This window comes from Lygodium microphyllum, chromosome 24, assembly GCF_053477565.2.
Source record: "Lygodium microphyllum isolate KBCC chromosome 24, Lygodium_microphyllum_v1.1.10, whole genome shotgun sequence".
NCBI lineage: Eukaryota > Viridiplantae > Streptophyta > Polypodiopsida > Schizaeales > Lygodiaceae > Lygodium > Lygodium microphyllum.
Window position 1 is genome coordinate 134,344,443 of NC_141158.1, and position 20,594 is coordinate 134,365,036.

A 20,594-nucleotide genomic window follows, 5' to 3' on the forward strand; every position below is an offset into this window, starting at 1 on the left:
AGCCCTGGCGTCTGATGTGCAGGATACTGGTGGAGCTGCGCTGAACTGGCACTGGAGGCTGACGTTGCTGACGACGCTGATGTCTGACAAGAGAACAGCACCTGGGCTAACGTTCAGGCTTTTGCGAGTTGCTGGCGGGTGGCTCGCTGTGCAGAGGAGGCGACGCCTCCAGCTTACAGGTGGCGCGCTGGGTAGGGCACGCGGAGCTGTGCGCTGACGGCTGGAGCTCACGGCACGGGGGCAAAACTGGCGAGGACTGCTCTGATACCAAATGTGAGAGCAGAGGATCGAGGTACAGCCAGATTCAGTAGACAGTGTGAGAGTGAGAGACAGAGTTGAAGCACGACACCCAAGAGAATAGACTGAATGAGTGTAATCTGAAAGTACAAAGTACAACCCTTAAACCTTAGGGTTGTAGGGGGGTGTTCACACCCGACACACACTAAGTGCCCAAATGTGTGTAACATAAGCACATAAGTACATACGACAATAAGACCATAAGTCTGGGGGAAAAAACCTCTACTACCGAGAGTAAAAAGTGCCCCAGTGTCCTACTGATCACCGACACTCCCATATGAGCGTAGGCGTAAGTAAGGCGTGAGTCAAATACCCAACAAGAAGGAGGGTGAGAGAGAAGAGTGAGGAGAAGGGAAGAGGAGGAGGGTGAGAGAAAAGAGTGAGAAGAGGAGGAGAAGAGAAGAAAGAGAAGGGAAGAGAAGGAGGGTGAGAGAGAAGAGTGAGAAGAAGAAGAGTGGGAGAGAAGAGGAGGAGAAGAGAAGGAAGGAAAGAGAGGAAGAGTGAGAGTTATTGGGCCAGCTACTTACCATGGCCCCCAAGCGCAAAGAAGGAGTGAAGACCACGGGAGCTACCCTAGATGCTTAGGGTACAAGTATAGATGGAATTCATGGTATAGTTGGAGCTGTTGGAATTGCGGCCAATAATGGAGCACCGAGTATAGCCAATGCGGGAATTAGCACAACTCCAGACCCCGTCTTGGAAAACCAGGTTCTCCTTGGCCCAAGGAAGATATATTCATTTCATTCCGCCACATGAAATGATAAGGTTTTCATAATATGTCACATAAACTGATAGACTTTCACTTAGTTTGATGCATGATTTGTTAACTATAGTCCATGGTTTACTCCCGTGATTAAAATAAATACATGAAATATTAGTTTCCATTCATAGGATGCAACTGCACAGAAGCATAGAGAGCTTGTCATCTATCTTGCGTTCCACGCGAAAGATAGGCCCTGATCTTGTATACCACGAATAGTTTATCCTATCCTATGACAACCAATGTTTATGTTCGAGACCGCATGAAATATTAGGGTAAAATTGCATTTAGAATACTAGTAGGTTCTTAGACTTTTATGGATCGCTTACAGGGAAAGATTTTTATACAGTATATGATTATCTTTTACTTATGTTAGAGCATAGAGGTGATAAGTGAATTGAGTTTAAACTTTATACACTCAAGTCACATGAGACCCTACACTCTAGGAACAAGTATTCATTGCTAGATATGAAAAGAGTTAAAGGTTGTTTAGGTTGTACTAATATACTAAATGCACCTTGTGCATGCGAGAAGTTTAATTAGAAAATTCTGCATAGTATCGCACTAAGAGAAGATAGAAAGAATGTATGACAAGTCATGCAATATATTTAACGCACTTTAAACAATACCAAGTATGTTAAAAGATGTGCAAAAAAATCAAGGATTCACAACTTGGATCCTTAGAGAAAAACCCAAGGGAAAGAGGGATTCAAAAGAAGTCGAGTGATTAAACACACATGCTTGTGAGTTCTTTTCAATTATTGGAAGTGAATATCCTCCAGGCTTAAGCTAGGCTAATAAGCTAACTCTAAATGGAACGTTGATCAAGGCTTATGCTTGGACGTTTCGAGAAGAATATTTCTAAGTGAATTGACCGGTTGCCTTGGTAAGAAGAGATCCCTATTGAGGACAAGTGGTTTATAAGCAAGTGATTGCTTGATGTAGAAAAATGATATTTTTTTTTTCTTGATTAGAAATGAAATGGATGTTTTCCTTAGTAATTGTTTGTAAGGTGGGTGCTTCAGCTATGATTGATTCCCTAATGGAATAATTAAGAAAGGATGGCGCTAGCTACTCCCCCCCGCAAGCTTCCAAACCCTAACCAAGGGGGCTATGAATCCACGTCGGGAATGTGGACCGAACCCGCCGCGAGAGGTCTCTCCGTGGAAATTACTTGGAGTAGGAGGACGCTTGGGTGCTAGTGGGGGCTCTGGCTGTAAATCCCAATGCCTCCGGGTCCTACACAAGTGTTCTACGGGATCTCGAGACCTTGATACTAGTTACAAGGCGGAATCTTGGGAGGATAAAACCTTCGGGTTTTATTACTAGGAGACCGAAGGATTTTTCTGCGGAGGCAGAAAGGAGCACTTAATTCTCCTATATGGGCAAGAGGCAAACATTAATCTTAAGATAAGTTAAGGAAGTGTTTGATCTTGTTTTATCTTGTCTTTGTGTCAATGCCCTAAATTACGTAAAGGAACCTGTGACTAACGAGCTAATTAAGGAAGCTACTTTTATGTGTCAAACATAACGTGGTAGGTAATTAGATAACTAAAACAAACCCGAGGGAAGCGTGGTGGATGTGACCAATACGTCTATCCTACGAAACGGTGGTCTCGGTTAGCCGAGAGCTTTCTTCAAAAGGAAATGTTAACAAGTAATGTTAGGGAAGGATGGACGATGACCTTAGACAATGTTGGTTAGAATCCTGATTCATACTATTTTAGGGGACCGGAATGGGATTATGCCCTATGGGCAGAGAGGTCGAGCGATGCATCCCTCTCGTTTCCCACTCTCTTTGAACCAAGTGCGGTATGAGTCAGCTTGGGTCTCGTTGTATCTATGCAAAGTGGAGCAGTTGTAGACCGACGCTAGGAAGCTATTAAGAAGATTTGACTGCTAGGAACCCAGACTTCAGGTCGATCCTAGTGGGAACGGCCGGATAAGTTCCGTTGCGGGGCAGACTCGAGAGACCCTAGTTGGCAAACCCCGTGTCATTCCTTGGGAGTGTCGGTGGCATCTTCTAGATTGATCTCTCGATGGGCTGCTAAGATGTGTCCCGCAAATTGAGGGACGGGCACGTTACAGACAATCCGTGATTCTTTATCTCAATAGCACTTGGTCCCAAGTAACTTTGAACATGATGGGCATGATGGACACTACAATAGTAATAATATAGGACATGGGAAGGACCTTGGAATTCATAATTAGAAGGTTTAAATGTAAAACCTTCAATTAAGGATCCAAAGATGAGTGTTTATATGTAATGTGAAAGTTTTGAATAAAACTTGGACATGGCTAAGATCAAGGAGCGGGAGCCTTGCCAAACTGTAATAGGCGCAAAACTGCTCTTCAAAGTCAGGAATATGACTCTAATAACTTTCAAGGAAATAACTCAATGAGAACTTAAATCTTTATCACAAAAAATTTGATTACAAGAATGGATACAAAACTTGACTTGGATTATGCAAGAAAAGACTAAACAAGACAAGTCTAATTACAAGACTTGAACTCTAAATGGCTTGAACAACATAGCATGCTTGACAATTAAAATATTCACTTATTTTCGAGACTTAGCATTTCAAAGAAAAATAAATACTTGAATTGATGACAACTATTTAGAGAATTACAGCCATAGATACAAAAAAAAATTGGAGAAAAGTAGAGAGTTAAGCGCCCCCCCCCCCCCCCAAAATAAAAGAAGAAAAAAAGAAACGAATATATCTCTATTCAACCGAAGTCCCTTAGGGGATGAGCTCAATTACAATCAACCTAAGAGTGAGGAAGAGTATTTCTTACTCATGCATATACTTCTATGCAATAAAACAAATGATTTGTTTACAAGTTGAAAGAAGCACAAGAAGGAAAATCAGCCTTTCTTTATGGTTGATCAACAATACATTGACTTGGCTCCATTATTCAGTCTTACAGTGAAAGAAGAGATTCAAAAGAGGTGAGGTAAAGAACAAAGGTCTACTATCCTCTAATTCTATAGCAAAGGAAGAGGAAATTGGAATGATTTGATGAAGACGAAGTGGAAGATGATGGCAAATATTGTTGGGATCAACTTTGGAGCTATCTTTAGTTGCTATAGATGAGTTTACAAGAAGGAAAATGATGTAAAGTTAGAGAAAATGGTTTTTTAATTAGAGAAAGGGAGACTTAGTACAAAGAGGGAAGTGGAGTAGCACAAGACAAATGTCTAATCACATATCATGAAGTGTAACAAGTGTCTTAACACTTGTCCCTTCTTTTCTTTATGGCCTTCCTTTTTGGGCTGAGTATTGTAAAGAATAGAAACAATGAAATTTAGTACGAATTGTCAAAACACAAACTTATTACTTTAGAATGCCATCTCTATTTTTAGAAATAGTATTTTTTGACCAATATGAGGCTCCTAAAATTTAGGGATCTCCTAAAATTTAAAAAACGCCCAATATGGATATTATCTAAAAGATCTTTGCAAGAACATTATAAAAGTAGTGCTAGAATTCTCATACGAGTTTTCTATGCAAAGATATGTGCATTCAAAACTTTCAATCAACATATGTAGTCGATTATACAAACTTATCATGACCATGCCATCTTGCTTATTGTAATTGTCTACACTTCAAGGCATTAATCCTTTTTGTGTGTGAGATCGACCATGGTATGCTTGAGTTCTAGTCACAGGCACTTAATCAGGTCATAGGTGGAAGTGTGTACTATCTTCCTTTTAACTCATTGTGTGGGTGCATCAAAAACTCTTACCAGCTCTAATGCACTTTTCTAGATATCTTTTAATTACAAAGGAAATAAATTTGATAAATAATTGGCTATGAAAATTAATAAAAAGGATACAAGATCTTTGTCTATTGTGTTGTGACATGAATTGATAGAGGAGTTACCTTGCACAAGTGTTAGCAAGACTAAGAGGCTTGCAGCCCAAGACCCGTATATATAAAGTCTAGAGAAGTTACAAGGGAAGCTTCTAGGATAAAGCTGACAAAAGCGGTAACACAAGCATTGATGATATGGGCAACTCTAAGCCTTGATGATATCATCAATGACAAAAGTGATGACACAAGCATTGCTGATATGGGCAACTCTAAGCCTTGATGATTTGATGACATAATCATTGTTGACATAAGCGCTTACATAAGCAATGATGCAAGTGTTAACATCGAATGACTTGAGCAATCTTTTCAAATCTTCTAAAACTTTCTCTATGAAACTTCTGAAAACTTCAGGACACAACAAAGGCCTTCTCTAGGTTTGAGTATCCATGATACAAAAGCATAGCCTATGGTCATACAGCTGGTGTGGAGAGGGGCTTGGTGCCTACTGCGTCAAGTCGCACCCAGCCACTAAATATTGGAGCATGTGGCATCACAATCAAAGGTTTGTGAGATCATTTAAGAGCCTCACAAGTTGGCACATCTGGAAGGTGTGTTGCCAGTTCATTTTCAACTGTGAGAGCCTCTCAGTGTATGCTACTTGGCAAAGCTCTAGTTGTCCATCGTCCACTCCCTTTGAGCTATTGGGAGTAGCTCAAGGGTGACTCTCAGCACCATCAAGACCTTCAGCAGTAGTTCATTGGTACCTGTGGTGGCCATGGCCTGTGTTTCATGTTACAAGATGGCCAACCTTGATGGTGCTATATTCCTCCTCCGTGCCGACTCCCCCAAACTGCCCTGAGAGGCTTGTATGTATGAGGGGTTTTTTTATCTACAGACAACTCCAGCTAGACTATTGAGCACTGTACTTCATTGCAATTTTCTTCTGAGATACACAATTAGACAATCTTTTTTGCGAAAAAAATCAGCATGGCCTCTACATATGAAGCTTCAAGGGTTCAAATCAACAATGACGGCACACGTAATCTTCAATGTCTCTACTTATTTAAGTATTGCAGAAGAATACACTCATGCTTGATGAGGCATGATTATCACATGTTGGCAAAAAAATAGATAAAGTCACTATCCTGAGTTGTCTATAGGTACATTGGAAATGGAATTTGGGCTATCTTCAATCATATGGGAATTGAGCCGGGTAGAAATACATCTACATAAAGAAAATTATATATGCAAAGCGGATAGAAGTAAGATATCCCACCTCCAAGATAGTGATCGAAAGGGAAAGCCCCCTTTCCTCAAATAGAAACGAAAGGAGACAATTCACTTCTGAAGTTCAGTTCTGAGTAAAAGAAATCCTAATCTGGGACAGTCTGTGGGCATGTACCATACAAGCAATTGAGAAAATATAGACACTGTCACATTGAGGACAGACATGAAGCTGACCGACCACTTATACTAGTATATGAGAAACACTTCAAATTTCATCATAGTAATTTGAAGTAATATTCTAGATTGGGTCTGAGTAGAACTTGCATGATCCATGTAACAGTTATTCTATTTTTTGTGAAGAAGCAAGAAACAATATAAAGAAAGTTCAAACAAGTAGAAAAACTACAAAAATGGGCATTTATTTTGATGTAACACATCAATGTCGATTTCTCCAAGAGACTCACTCGCTCAAACACTTCTGACACGTTTCCAACTGCTGAAAAAGGCTGTTGAGAGTGGGCAATCTGTCTGGCACAGTACATGCATCAAGGATAACTGGATTCTTGGCTGTTTCAGCCATTATCTTTTTCCAGACACGATCTATATTGTCAAAACGCTTTGCTTCCTCAGGAAGTTGATGACGTATATCATCAGATCCAACAAAGATACTCTCCAAATACATCCACTTTCTTTGCACCTAAATGAAACAGCAGACAGTGGGTGTCAAATACAAGCCTTTCATTTCATAGATCATATTTATGCTCCAACATAGAACAATTTGAAAGCTGAACTCTAGAACTAATTCATGTAAAATCTTTATTCCAACATGCTCAAGCCGTGTGGAACATTTTTTGACATAATTATTGTGCAAACATCGCGGCCCTTTAATCAGGATCAGAGAGGAATGCTTTCCAAATGAGGCAAAAGCTATTCATAAAGGACAAAAGAACAAAAAGGGGCATCTTCACCTGTGTCTCCTGCTTTCATACATGCACTGCATCAATTACAGGCAGAGAGCAATCAACTAGGACTCTGATGTCCAATCATTATTGTCTGACTGTGATATTCAACAAGGCATCCATGTAGGGAATCATCATGAGAATGGACAACTGTGCTAATATACACAACACAAACTAGGTCAAAGCACTTTGATATCAAACAGAACACATGTAAGAGATAGGTGCATAGTACTACTGATAGAATGCTTTGTCATTTTGAGACAGGCCACATCCACAACTCTGGAGAGTGTTCCACTTTGCTCTTGCCTCTCTTCTGTTGAATACCCACCTTGAAACCAATAGAGTGCGTAACCCTTGGTAGTCATCCAAATATTTAACCTAGCCAGGACAATCCATGTCCCATCGAACAAGTGGACTTAGATGACTAGGCATTCCCGGGGTCTACCTCACAATGAAGCATTAATCAGCTCCTACACACGAGGATCAACTTGAGATGCCTAATGGACTGCATTAAGTTATCCTAACATCATTCTAGCATCGAACTCAAACAAACAGTCAATGTCGTTGACCCCTCTACCCATAAGGTATAGTCTAACACCAATCCCTCTAAAATGGTGCTATGCCAACTCTAAGACACGGAACCTAGGGTACTCAACGAATTCGGCCCTTGTTCTAGTTCTATTGAGAAGCAACCCAACTGATCAAGTCTACCTATCCATAGGATGCTCCCATCGGGGGAAGTTTATCCTCACACTTCCCACACACACACCTAAGGCATTCTTTAGTTGTATGAACAAATGTGTTGTTAACATATAAAAATGCACATGTAAGAATTAAAATAGACCTAGTCTTCTTTAGCCTTTACTTGGTCACTCTCTTACAGCACACTCTTACTATTTCACTATTTCCAAAGGAAAAATTGACTCTCTTCAAAGGCATCACAATGATTTTCCACAATATTCTGCAACATGAAACACCTTCAATTAGTGCTATTGTTGTTGTTGCTCATAATTGATTTCTTGCTCAAAAGATGACAATGTCTTTCTCTTGAAAATCCAACGATTGTAAGCATTCAAGTCAAGCTTCTCTGACTTGCCACTAAGAAGAGCTCCATCTTCTCACTCTTCTAAGCTGATAATATAATTCAGTATAGTGTGTAATTTCCAATATTAATACACCTATAGTTATGGTTATAAATGTGAAAACATGTAGTATAAACATAGAAGTAGTCGCAATCATAAACATGGTAACCTGATTATAGCCCTATTTTCTTGTAGTTGTTTAAATTACTTGGTGCTACTTCCATGGGCTTTTCATATCATGATAATGTGGAGACATAGATTATGTTGGCAAACATAGATAAGTTTTTATGTATCTTACTAACATCCTAAATACTCTAAGTTGATGATGTCAACTTCAGAATATTATACACAGGGCTCCTTTGAATGTCTTCTTAGGTACAACATGAAATTATTTAAACAATCATTTGCAAACAAGTTCCTTTATTCCAAGTTATCTACAATATCTACCTACTCATAAGAGCAATAAAAACAACCCACACTAGGTTACCACCCTACCTTGTTCTTCCTGGGCCTTCTGATGCTAAACCAAAAATATTTGCTAACAAAAGTTGAATCAGAGATCAAAATCCATCATCTCAAGGGAATCCAAATGTGCAAATAGAGGTGATTAATAGTAGCCTAAGCACAAGCATCTGATACCCCTATGGTGCAAATTGTAATGTCCATTTGCAATGACCAACTTTGCATTAGAAAAGCAACAAAGGATACATCTTGAGATGGACATCAATGCCAAGAAAAGTCACTCTGCTAAATATATGAATTGATCAGTCGATAAAGAAATGTGAGACAACCTTGTGGAAATTTTTTAAAAGGTAGTATTGCTAGGGGCTGAGCACAATCATATCCCCCCAACATACATGCATGTAGTTTGGTAGGAGAAATGTTTTAAAGATCAAGAAATTTATAAGAGGGAACCTTCTTGTATGTAGATCCTGCTACCTAAGCTGTCATCTAACATCTTGGGTAGTTTTTATTGTGGCTTTGGGTGTGAAGCCCCAGCAAAACCCTAGGGGAGGCGTTTCACCCTAGTCTCCCATTGTTTACAACTAGGGCTACTGGGTTTTCTAGTCCCATTTGCTCCCCTAGCTTTTGTATAACAATGACAGAAAAATAATTAAATTAACGCTATAAAATAAAAGTAGACTCCTAGTTGGTCCAAAAATTGGTGCCCCTTGTGGTATTCCTTTAACTTCTATTGTGATTGGATGAAGTACATTGAGACTCCTCCAATATCCTTCACTTTTCAATGCCTCTTGCTATCGTAAATGACCAGCAAGCCTTCTTATCAGCTTACGCCTTGATGTAATAGGGGATTGGCCTTTAATTGACCCTTGGCTAGTCAAATCTAGCCACAAATCCAATTGGGATGGCTGGCTTCTTGAAAACTCTGGCAATTCCTTGAATTCCATCTGCAGTTTTCAACTACTAAGCCTTCAATTTCATAGAAAAGACCTAAGGTGGTTGCTAAGCCCTAATTTATATTGTAAACTAAGGTTTAGAGCAGCAAGCGCTCTATTGTCCACCTTCTATAGCTGAAATATGTTGTAAATGGCTGAGAAAAGCTGAGGGAATGTTTGTAAATGAGAGAGAAAATCGAAGAGAGAGAAATCTCTGAGTTCTATCCCAAGAAATTGCTCAAATTTGCTGCTTCCCACTAAAAAATGGCTGAATGACTGTAGCCCACCATCAACAAGATCCCCACATGCGATCATCTAGCCTTGTGAGCCCCAAAATTGCCGTTGCTTGGCTATAGGCACTTTATAGGCATTGTCACCTACCTCCAATGGCCTTTTGATTGATTGGCAACACTTCCTTGATAGCCTCCAATGGCTGGAAAATTGTACCAGCAGCTCTCTCTCCTCCTCTCCCAACCTCCGAGGCTTGGTCAGACTCCAATAGCCTTTCCCTCACTTGGGTTGGGCAAGTTTTGCCAAGTGGCAATCTTCTAGTTAGATTTTCTGGCCATTTAATTATTTTTTAAATTTTTGAAAAATAATTTCAGCCTTTTTTCTATCTAGAAAATTTAATGTGCCCATCCACAATTAAATTGCCTAGGACATTTTGACTCCCAAGAGGTCACATGCATTAATTGACCCTTGAACTAGCATTAATTAATTACTCAATACCTAGTCCCAAAGTGTCACCATTGACACTTATTGGTCAATTAAATGCCCTTGGCCAAAAGTGACATCATGTACCACCTAGTACCTGTCCAATAGAACTTGCAACTTTTGCCTTTGACATCCACTGACATCTCAAGGTTCCTGGCATGTCATTGTGACTTAACTCACTTGCACAACACATATGGAACTCACATCTGCACATTTTGATTAACAACTAAATCAAATGCTAAGCAAAGCATTAAAACACCATGTCCCTATGACATCGACGAGAGTGATTTTAGAGGGACACATTCATATGTGGGCATGGGATTCTAGCACATTCTTTTACCTAGCACCTCACATAGTCTGGCATTACAACCCACGAGATTGATTCTTCACTCCGCAATTGTATTTATGAGGTGCTTAGTTTCTCTTTACAAGGCCTCATTTGTACTTCATATTTCACCTTTGAGAGGAAGAGGGGCTCTGAGTCGTTATTAACAAGATTTTCTTATCTTTAAAAAGAAAGTGAAATTAAAATCAACAAAATGTGCATCCTATGTGTTAAGTGTCGTTGAACACATCTAAGAAGAGAGAGTAAAAGTGAACTTCAAACATTAAGTTCAGAAATTTTCATGTGATAGTTTTTAAGAATATTACACACCTGCATCCATATTTCAATAGCTTCTCCCATAAGACTGAGTTTCTTTTCCCAAAAGTTTACATCATCAAGGAATGCACGGACATAGCGAGAGCTTGTCATGCTTTGCAAGTTCAATGCCATGTCCTCCAAAAGCAAGACAACTTGCTCTGTTGATTTTAGAACCCGACCTCTATCTTGGCCATCTTTAGAATATTTGAAGACCTCAAATTGTTGCTCTTTCCAAGTATCTGCCATTTTCTTTAATTCGGTCTCTATGTTGAGCTCCTTTGTCGCAGCATTTGTGATTTCACTAAAAATTAATAAAACTAATGATTCTTCAAGCAAAAGAGATTATTATGCTAGTAGTTTCCTATTAATTTTACATGTGATTATGAAATCAAGGAAACAAATCCTATATGCCTCTAGATTTGGATCAAATCATAATCCTAACAATAAAAACGGTAAAACAAATTTTTCTTGCAAAGAAAGTTTGATAGAATATACTCTTTGCAGGGGATAGGAAAGGATACATGATGGTTTGAAAAATATGTGGAGAGACACTTTTCTCAAGAATATGGGATACATACATACATAATGCCAGTCACACATGCTTTGGCACTATAGACCTCTTGAATGGTCATTCACTCATGCCCTGTAGTAGACTTCCCCTTTGCTGTATAATTTTGTATTTGGAAGTCCCTTACAAGGCTATCTTTGTACTTTGCCTTGGGATACTTTGTCTCAGGGGGGTTTACTGATAAAATAATTTTTATTTCTAAAGGAAAAAAAGAACCTGTAATAGAAGAAACAAGAGACCACTATAGGATGTGGGATTTATGTTAAAATATCTGTATGGGATCCAAAATCTGTCAAAATATCACTATGGGATCCAAAATATGTAGGAATTAGTTTATTTCTTAGAATTCGGTATTATTTCAAAGGGTTGGACATGCCACCTAAGTATGGAAGATATTGTCCTAGAAGATAAGAGTCCCTCCCCGCCCCCCCCCCCCCCCCCCCCTCGGAAGGGATCTTTTTTATCCTAGAAGAAAAGTTCTTTTTTTTTTTTTCAAGTAAAATGTGGCTAATTATATTACTCAAAAAACTGATTACAACAGAGTGCTCATGCTCAACAGACTAGCTGGAGCAGATGCAAAGTCAAATACATCATGTATACAAGCCTCTCAAGGCAATCTGGGAGGGATGGGGGCAAGAAGCCATTTGGGGGTGGGGAGGGGGGGGTATATCGCCAACTAGGCCTGCCTGCCTGCATCACGAAGAATAGACCCTAGCCGCCCCAAGTGCACATGAAGTGACCTCGGAGCTCTTGACGAGCCCTAGACTCGCCCTGCACCTGATACCATCGGAGTGGATGATGGAGGTCCAGAGCTCTACTAAGGTCGCATGTGCTGAAAGTCTCTCTCCACCAAAAGCCTCCTGACACCGTGCCTTCCATATATGCCATCCAATAAGACTCCCTATGATCTCCCATACCTCCGAGCAATCTGATGTGGGCTCTTGTACCTGGCAGATGGGTAGAGCCTTCAAACTGACCACTGCACACGACCCTGCCTTGATAATGAATATCGTGTCCTGCATCCCAGCCTCATACAAAAGGTGACAACCCTGGCTAACTGCCTGCCAACAGAAAGCTCCCCATGAGATACACCCAAGGCTGGGTGCTATACGGTGAAGGATGCGGCATGCTCCTCTCCACATGAGTTGTGCCTCCTCACATGACCAAAGGCAGTGCTTTGGGGTTTCCAGAGGCTACTGTGTGCAATGCTTACAACCTCCCTCCTTCTATATCTGGGCAAGCCAACTTCCCACCGCCAAGCCTCCATGTGCCACCAACCATAAAAAATATGACACCCTCCTCGGCCTCCAACTATTCCATAGGCGGCACTAGAAGGTCCGTCGGAAGGGCTCCATGATGCTGTGCTTCACCAAGTGCCTACTATGTGACGGCGCCCAGTCCATATCCTCCTGCATCAATACATGTTTGCCAGTCCTAGTCGTGTACTCTAGGAACCTGGGTGGCTTCTTGGCAACCGCAAAGGCCGGCTATAGCCACTCTCCTGGATCCCACTCCAGCTCGTCAAGTGGTATGCCCTCCCAAATCCAAAGGTGCCACTCCGTGAGCTCCTTCCAGAAGACATAGGGGTCCAGTCGCCATCTCTTCCCCTAAAGGCTCACCACCCAAATCCTCCTCCACGAAAGGGTGGCAATGCCCTCATCATGCTACCCTCTGTCAAGGGCTAGACGTCCCCCTTCCTGAACGGCGAAGAAAGTCCCCTGCGGGGCACCACCAACTCTACTTGCCACCTGAAGGGATATGCCTGCTAGTGAAAACCTAGCTGCCCATACCTCCCTAGGCTCTATTGGCTCGCGTATCGTGGGAGCAAGCCACTCCGGAGGTATTGCTGCATCTATCTCCCTTCTCCTCAACTCCACTCCTCTCTGGCAGTCTAATACTCGCTGCAACACCTCCTTGTCCGCCATCTTGTACATCTCCCGCCATGTCCCGAAGGTACGAGCCACGTCGGCAGCTCATCGGATATGGGGGCGCTCACCTATCTGTGCCCCTTCCCGATCTTTGCCATGGGGGTTTCTGATCACCGGCTGACATTCTATTTCCTCTTGGAAGCCTGGGGACTCTCGATTAGGGCCTTACGGAGGCCTTACCACACGACGCGGAGTAAGCTGCAATGGAAAGGTAATCTGGGGGGGGTGATCTGGGCTGACGTGAAGATCCATCTCAGGGACGGCCTCCACTCACTGCCAAGCCTCGGTTTATAGTCCTCAAGGCCCTCCTACAATAAGACCTTGTAGGTCTGCGCACCTGGTGTGAGACCGCGGACAACTAGCTTGCCCAAGAGGGCCATACTCTGATACTCTGGGTCTATGATCCCAATCCCTCCCTCTGACCGATGTCGTATGATGGTCGACCACGCCACCTTGGCCCTCGAATCCTTGGAACCAAGCCATCGCTAGGAGGACCTGGTTAACCACCAGGGCTCCTCCAACTAGTGAGAGGCGACTCTAGTAGGTCAGTTTCCTCCGAATAGAATCAAGGACAGGAAGAAACTACTGGGCAGGAGTGATGTCGAGTCCCACCTGGAACCCTAGGTACCGGACAGTCTGCCCTCTGCTCACCCATCTAAATCCCAGGTGGACGCCCCACTCTGTACTAGAGTCTAGGTCTATGAGGAAACCAACCAACTTTTGCCAGTTGAATTTTGCTCCCGCTGCAGAGCAGAACACATCAAGAACCAACCTCACTCTCTCCAGCATGAACTCATCGTCCTCTATGTAGAAGGTTGTATCATCTGCATTCTCTCTGCGTACTCTGAGTCTAACAACTCAGTCTCCTCTCTCACTGGAAGTTGCAGGCCACGTAATCCGCTCACACGTGACCTGAGTAAGTGAGAGTAGAAATAGGTATGGGGCCAGGGGGCAGCCCTGTCCAACTGATCTCTCCAACTGAAACTCCTCCCCTCGCCTTCCACCTATGAGAACCCAATAGGTGTCCGATCTGTACAGGTCAGAGACCCTGCAAATCCAAGAGCCTGGGGAAATCCCAACCTCACTCTGGTGCCCTCTAGGAAATCCCAGTCCACCCTGTCATAAGCTTTCTCGATATCCAAGAGTAGTACTGCCAGTCTTTGCCCACTGTGCTGAGCCCACTCTGTCGCCTCAAAGAAGGTAAATACATTGTCTAGGATGCTCCTATCCTGGACAAAGCCTATCTGTGTGTCATGGATGATATCTGGAAGCACGGGGGGTATTCACCTACCAATCATCTTTGCTAGTGCCTTATAGGCCACTGACAATAAGGTGATCAGTCTCCACTGGGAAAGCTCCAACTGGTCTCCCCCTTTGGGGAGAAGACTGATAAGACCCACCGAGAGACTCCCTGGCATCAGTCCTGAAGTGAAAATCTCCTGGAAGGCCATCAATAGGGGGTCCTTCGTCACTTCCCAATAGCTAGTGAAAAAGGCCTTAGAGAGGCCATCCTCCCCCGGGCATTTCTGCCCATCCTGTGTATGAAAAGCCTCCTCTAGTTCCTTCTTTGTGAAGGTGGCCAAGAGGGAGCGTCCCATCTCCTCTGTGATGACGGACCGATGTGATCCCATACCTGCTGTCTACATCTCTGTCCTCTAGCTAAAGCCATCTCCTGCTGGAAAAGGCGCATGTAATAGTCGGTGGCAATCTCCATCACCTCTTCTGGGCTAGAACAGGTCCTTCCATACTAATCCCAAAGGATGCGTATCTACTCTCCTGCACTGCGGGGCTGGTTCACTCAGAAGAACTCCCTGCACGCCGTGTCCCCCTTCCGCGCCCAGAAGGCTGCTGAGGTTCGGAAAGAGAACTCCGAGCGCATGTCCTCTAGGCGAGCAATGGCTACTCTCGCGCGCACCTCCTGTGTGTGGAGGGTGGGATCCCCTGGTGCCTCCAGCAATAATCTTTGTGTGGCTGCAAGGTCTCGCCGGAGTGCTCTCTCCTCCTCCCAGCACTACTGCCTGGCTTGTATGGCTGCCTCTTGGCAGCTTCTTCTCGACTCGGCTAGGACCTCTGCAACCTCCTTTGCTATCCAGTCCCTCTTGTCCTACTCTCTAGTCCAAATCTGCTCTATTTGCCTCGTCACCTCCTCCCTCCTATAGATCGAGTCAGGGATCCCATAGGATAGTGTGTTTAGGGCAGATGCTGGGGGGTCAAGTGTCAAGAGAACCGGGCAATGATCGGATAACGTGGTGCCTACCAACTCCTCAATCTGGCCTCCATGAGAGCCTCCCCACTCTCCCACATAAAACCTGTCCAACTACTCCAGCAGGGCTCCACCTAGCCACCTGTATCCCTAGGAAACGACCTCTCCCTCCTATGGAAGGCTGGGTCTTTCCAAGCATCACGTGCTCTGACTGCAAGCAAAAAGACCTCCCATGCCTCTTTTCCTCCCCAACCATGCCCTGGTAGTTTCTTCCTCTGCCCTGCTGGTCCTCCAAAGCCTCCAGGTTGTTGAAATCTCCTCCAACAATCCAGGAGTCCACCTCTGAGAGTCCAGCTCCAATCTCCACCCAGAACCTACTGCGTGCCCTAACCTCCGTAGGGGCATAGACATTGAGGACTCCAATACACAAGTCCCCAATATCCAATCTGATCCATAGAACCCTTCCTGCCACTATCGTCCCATGGTCTCGTACACAGGCGCTGAGACTCGGGCCAATACAGGTGTATATGCCTCCACTCCTACCATGGGCACCTAAGGCGTGCTCCCAGCAAGTGTGCGAACTACTCGCAAGTACCTTCCCAGCCCGCTGGGCCTGGGTGGGGGTGAGCTTGTGCTCCTACACAAGCAAGATGTCGATCTCTCCGGCAAGGGCAGGCTGCAACTCCTGCCGAACAATCAACTTACTCGAACCACGTGCCCCACTGTAGTGGAGACTATTCACATTCTAGGATGCAAGATGTAAGATCATGGGGAAACCTGTGACTGACCGAACAGACATCTATTCGGTGTGGATGCTGCTGATGAGGAGGAGAAACTGTGAGGCACGCAAGTGCGCTTTGCCACCAGTCTCGATGGTGAACTCCAGTCCCCCATGGTGGCCCTCAGTTGGCGGACCATAGAGGTGATAGATGCTCCAGGTGGTACTATCAATGCCTCTATCAGCCATGCTAAGAGTCGCGACTCTGTACACTGGTAGAAACGAGCTGCTTATGCCGCAGGCCACTGGATCACGTCCCTTGGAGCTCTCCACTATGGGGGGCCTCGAAAGATAATGCTCAAGTGTGGGACCTCGGCACCAGCCCACCAGTTAATGTCCATCATGCAACCAGGCCACTCTTGTGCAAACAGTGCTAATCCTTCATCTCCCATCCACTAGGAGATGTGATCCACCACCTAACTCTTCAACTCCTCCTCAATCTGTGTAGTCCTCTACTCCCCTGAGTAGGAGGTCTGAAGAAAAAAGACGTAGTTTGGTCCATCCGGTGGTGCTAATGGATGGACCTTGCCCCTCCTTGACTTACGAACCACAAAGATCCCCACCTTTAGAGGTAGTGGGAACTCTCCGCACTCTGCAACTCTCAGGTAGGACCATGGGCCACTGCGGAAGAACTCCTGTGACAACAGCTGTGCCTGTCTCGGGAAGGTGTGGTGGGTGGCAGGGGCGGATGAGCTGGTGGTTGTGTGGGAGGGGGAAGACTGCTGGTGCACGGAGGAAGTAGGTGTGTGTGGCTCATCACCTCCTGTGGGAGGGGGGGTGGGTTTGAGGGGGTCACCTGAACCGGGTGCAGATCAGGGGGGGTGCTCGGTAGGGGGGGTGGTGGGGGGGAAGAGGATCGAGGGATGGTCCGATGGATGGAGATGCATGCCAGGTGGGGAGGGGGGAGGGGGTTGGGTGAGAGGACTATGGGAACTCAGGCGAGGCAGTCTGTGGCGCAGGTGGAGGATGTGGGGGGCTGTGGAGTGCTCTGCTGAGGGGGCGTCGCTCGCCCGCCTGCACACTATTGACGAGGTTGGGTCTGAGGAGCTGGTTGCACTCTCCCCTGCTGTCTCCCTCTTTGTCGTCTCTGGACCTGTGTAAAGCCGTCAACGTACACGTGCAGGCCTATCGGCGGAGCCGCCTTGGCTCCGAAATGCATACAAACTGTTGTCTGATGCCCAAAGTCGTGGCAATGCAGGCACTGCCCTGGTTGCCCAATCACAATGACCTGCTGCGAGTGTCTGCATGCCTCAATCTCTAGGAACTGTGGGATATTCTTGACCTCTTTTACTGCCACCCATACCTTTGGGACTCCTGCTGCTATCACTGCATTCGCGAAAGACGCGGGAACGACAGTGCCAAAGAACTGTCGAAAGTCTTCCACCAACTGGCGATACTCAATCGCCAGGCTGGGAAAAAGAAGGATGACCGGGTACTGAAGAAACCTGTTGTGGAGTGCAAACGCCTCCACAGTAAAGCCACTATACCAAGGGACCATGAATATGATCCCCCTCGTAGATGCATATGGTGAACTAGCGAGTAACTCGCGAGCTGCCGAGCTGAGCCGGACCATGAAGATCCATTGGCCCAATAGGACCGCCTCCATGATTTGCGCTATGCTGATGCACAGCATGGAGTGAAGCCAGTCGCGAAGCTGGGCACTGGCTGGGGAATGTCCTACTACCTGACCATAAATCGTTGCTTCCATTAGCTCCAACTCCTTAGCTCGGACAGCTAACAGCTACTCCTCAGAGAGGACTACGCGCAAAGCGTTTGACTGGGGGGCACTCGCTGAGTGCGTCGGCGTCTAACCAGAGGTTTCCATTGCACGTCCCTTCTGGGAGAACCTACCTATCACACTGCTTTGCTACTAGAGGGGGGAGTTGCTGCAGGGGGAGGGAGCAACTGGGGGGGGGGGGGGGGGGGGGGGGGGGGGGAAGATAGGCGGCGACGGCAGCCAGGGGAGAACAAAACGGGGCTAGGGCAAGCGGGGGCAGGCACTAAATGGGGCAGTGGCAACTTGCCCCATGCAAGAGGGGGCCCTGGCAATGGCGATGGGGAGGAAATAGCGGCCCTAGCGATGGCGATGGGCTCTGGCTATGACGATGGCAATGAATTCGGCGGGGGGCAACGCGACGATCAAACAGGGGTGGGTGTAGCATGCGCGACGTGACGGGATTTAGTCTTTTTTTTCTCTTTTAATAGAAAAGTTCTATTTAATGACACCTCGGAAGAAAACTTCCACAAGGTAAGATAGAAAGTACAAAAATGTCCTAAAGGGGATGCTAAGTATAGCATAAATACAATGATCGAATGAATGTTTATCTGGTAAGCTATAAATTAAAAAACTAGCTTTATAGCTTCCTTTTGATGGATCTGTAGAGGACCTCCATCGCAACTACAAAGGCCCAAAAATTCTCCTCATGCCCATCCAAGTAGACAGATATGTCATCTACAAACTCTACATCCAGCTATTCCTCCAACTATGGAATGGGAAGTAAGATGCCTCGAATACCTGTATTCCTATCCCTCAAGAAGAACTCATAGCCTCTGCAACAAATAGAAAAGGAGAGGTGCAAGGGGGCATCCCTCTCTCACTAACCTCTGAATACCGAATCTAGCACCTTTGGTCCCACCAATGAGGACATGGTTGTGAGCTGATGAATATAGAGCCAATACACCTCTCATCCATTGCTTTGAGAAACCCATCCTCAACATGATACACTCTAGAAACTCCCAATCAACTCTAACATAGGCCTTCTCAAAATGGAGAAGCAAAACAATGAGATTTTGTCCCCTGGATCGTGCAAGCACTATGGATTCCCAGAAGGTGAAAATATTGTGAAGGATGTTGCACTCCTGAGTTTGGGTAGGTGAATGAGGTCCAGCATCAAGAGATAGAGTTTGAGGCTGATCATCTTGGCTAAGAATTTATACATTGTTCCAAGCAAAGTGATTGGTCTCCACATGGTGATCTTCAGTTTGTCTCCGCTGCCCTTCGGGATGAGGTGAATCAATCCCTCTGACATTCTTTCCAGCATATCTCCTAATGCCATGATCTCCTGAAATTTGGATTGTGATTTTCAGAAGGATTGAGATTGGGTGATCACCTGAAATTTCCACATATCTCTTAATGACATGAGAGTTTCAGAAAGGCTTTTAGAACTGTATATTTGGAGGAGGATGAGATGATTCCAGGGCCTTTCTAAAAGTGATGGAGGCAATTCCCAGATCCTCATGTGTCCGTGTTGATTGGCATACATCTAATGGATAGTCTAAATCCCTTGAAATCAATAATTATCTAGGCATATGTTCAATATCAGCAGTTATTATTTTTGCCTAGATAGTCTACATCCCCTAGCTCTATCAGCTGTTTCTCTCTGAAAACCTCTCGAGACCAATGAGGAGCCACACTTACAGATAGAGGAGTCCTCTCTCTTAGGGAGGCTCTCCCTAAATGCCATTCGCATACTAGGAGAGTGATTTGAGTCCCCCTATTTACCCATTAAAGCTCATGTGACTTGAGTCTGTCTATCTACCTCAAAGAGAGTGAATAATCTCTGTCTAAGTGCAAGCACGTGTCTCTAAAGTAGATGTATGCTGTTGCTTTCTGCCAGAATTGGATGGAGTACATAAAGGAGGAGAGATGCCTTTCTAGCTATCTGGGACAAGCACCATTTTCATTTCAAAATTGGGACCTCACATAGCATGGCACTGCATGCCTCCTGATTGGCTTTCAATACGACGCATCTATTAGACACTCTCTTGCCGCCGCAGAGCTTGCAGGTTGTCTTGTGTGAAGCTCATTTACGTTTTCCCATTTACAGGGCTTATATCCTACTTTTACCTCAGATTTTTCAGGTTGCAGTGTTTAGTATATTATAATGGTTTCTTGGAAAAATCAAGGTAATTCAGCACCAGATCCAAATGTTGGCTTTCACAAGCTAACAAGTTAATTTGGTCTCTATAAAATCAGATTAGATGCATTGGCATTGGTTTTTTTTTTTTTTTTTTTTTTTTTTTTTTGCATGCGTGTGTTGAGATAAGTTCAGTGTACTTATTCTTATAGTCTAACATATAGTCCCAGAAATGTACATAAAAAACACACACAGCCAATTCATGTTTATGTTGCATCCTTCTTTATTGAGAAAATAGCAAAGTAACAGTGGCACCCATACAACACACTTTCATGATGTAACAAGCCAAAAATGTACATACTA

At 44.4% G+C, this 20,594-nt stretch overlaps 1 protein-coding gene across 1 annotated transcript in view; it reads right to left on the minus strand.

The window, feature by feature from the left end:
• Positions 1 to 20,594, minus strand: part of LOC148015682 (dynein-1-alpha heavy chain, flagellar inner arm I1 complex-like) — a 338,732-nt gene that overhangs the window by 223,962 nt on the left and 94,176 nt on the right. Inside the window, exons 30-31 of the mRNA XM_087665230.1 lie at positions 10,910 to 11,198; positions 6,567 to 6,799 (exon numbers count right to left, since the gene is read on the minus strand). Of these exons, the coding sequence (XP_087521356.1) occupies positions 6,567 to 6,799; positions 10,910 to 11,198 (522 nt within the window). The remainder of the gene's footprint in view (positions 1 to 6,566; positions 6,800 to 10,909; positions 11,199 to 20,594) is intronic.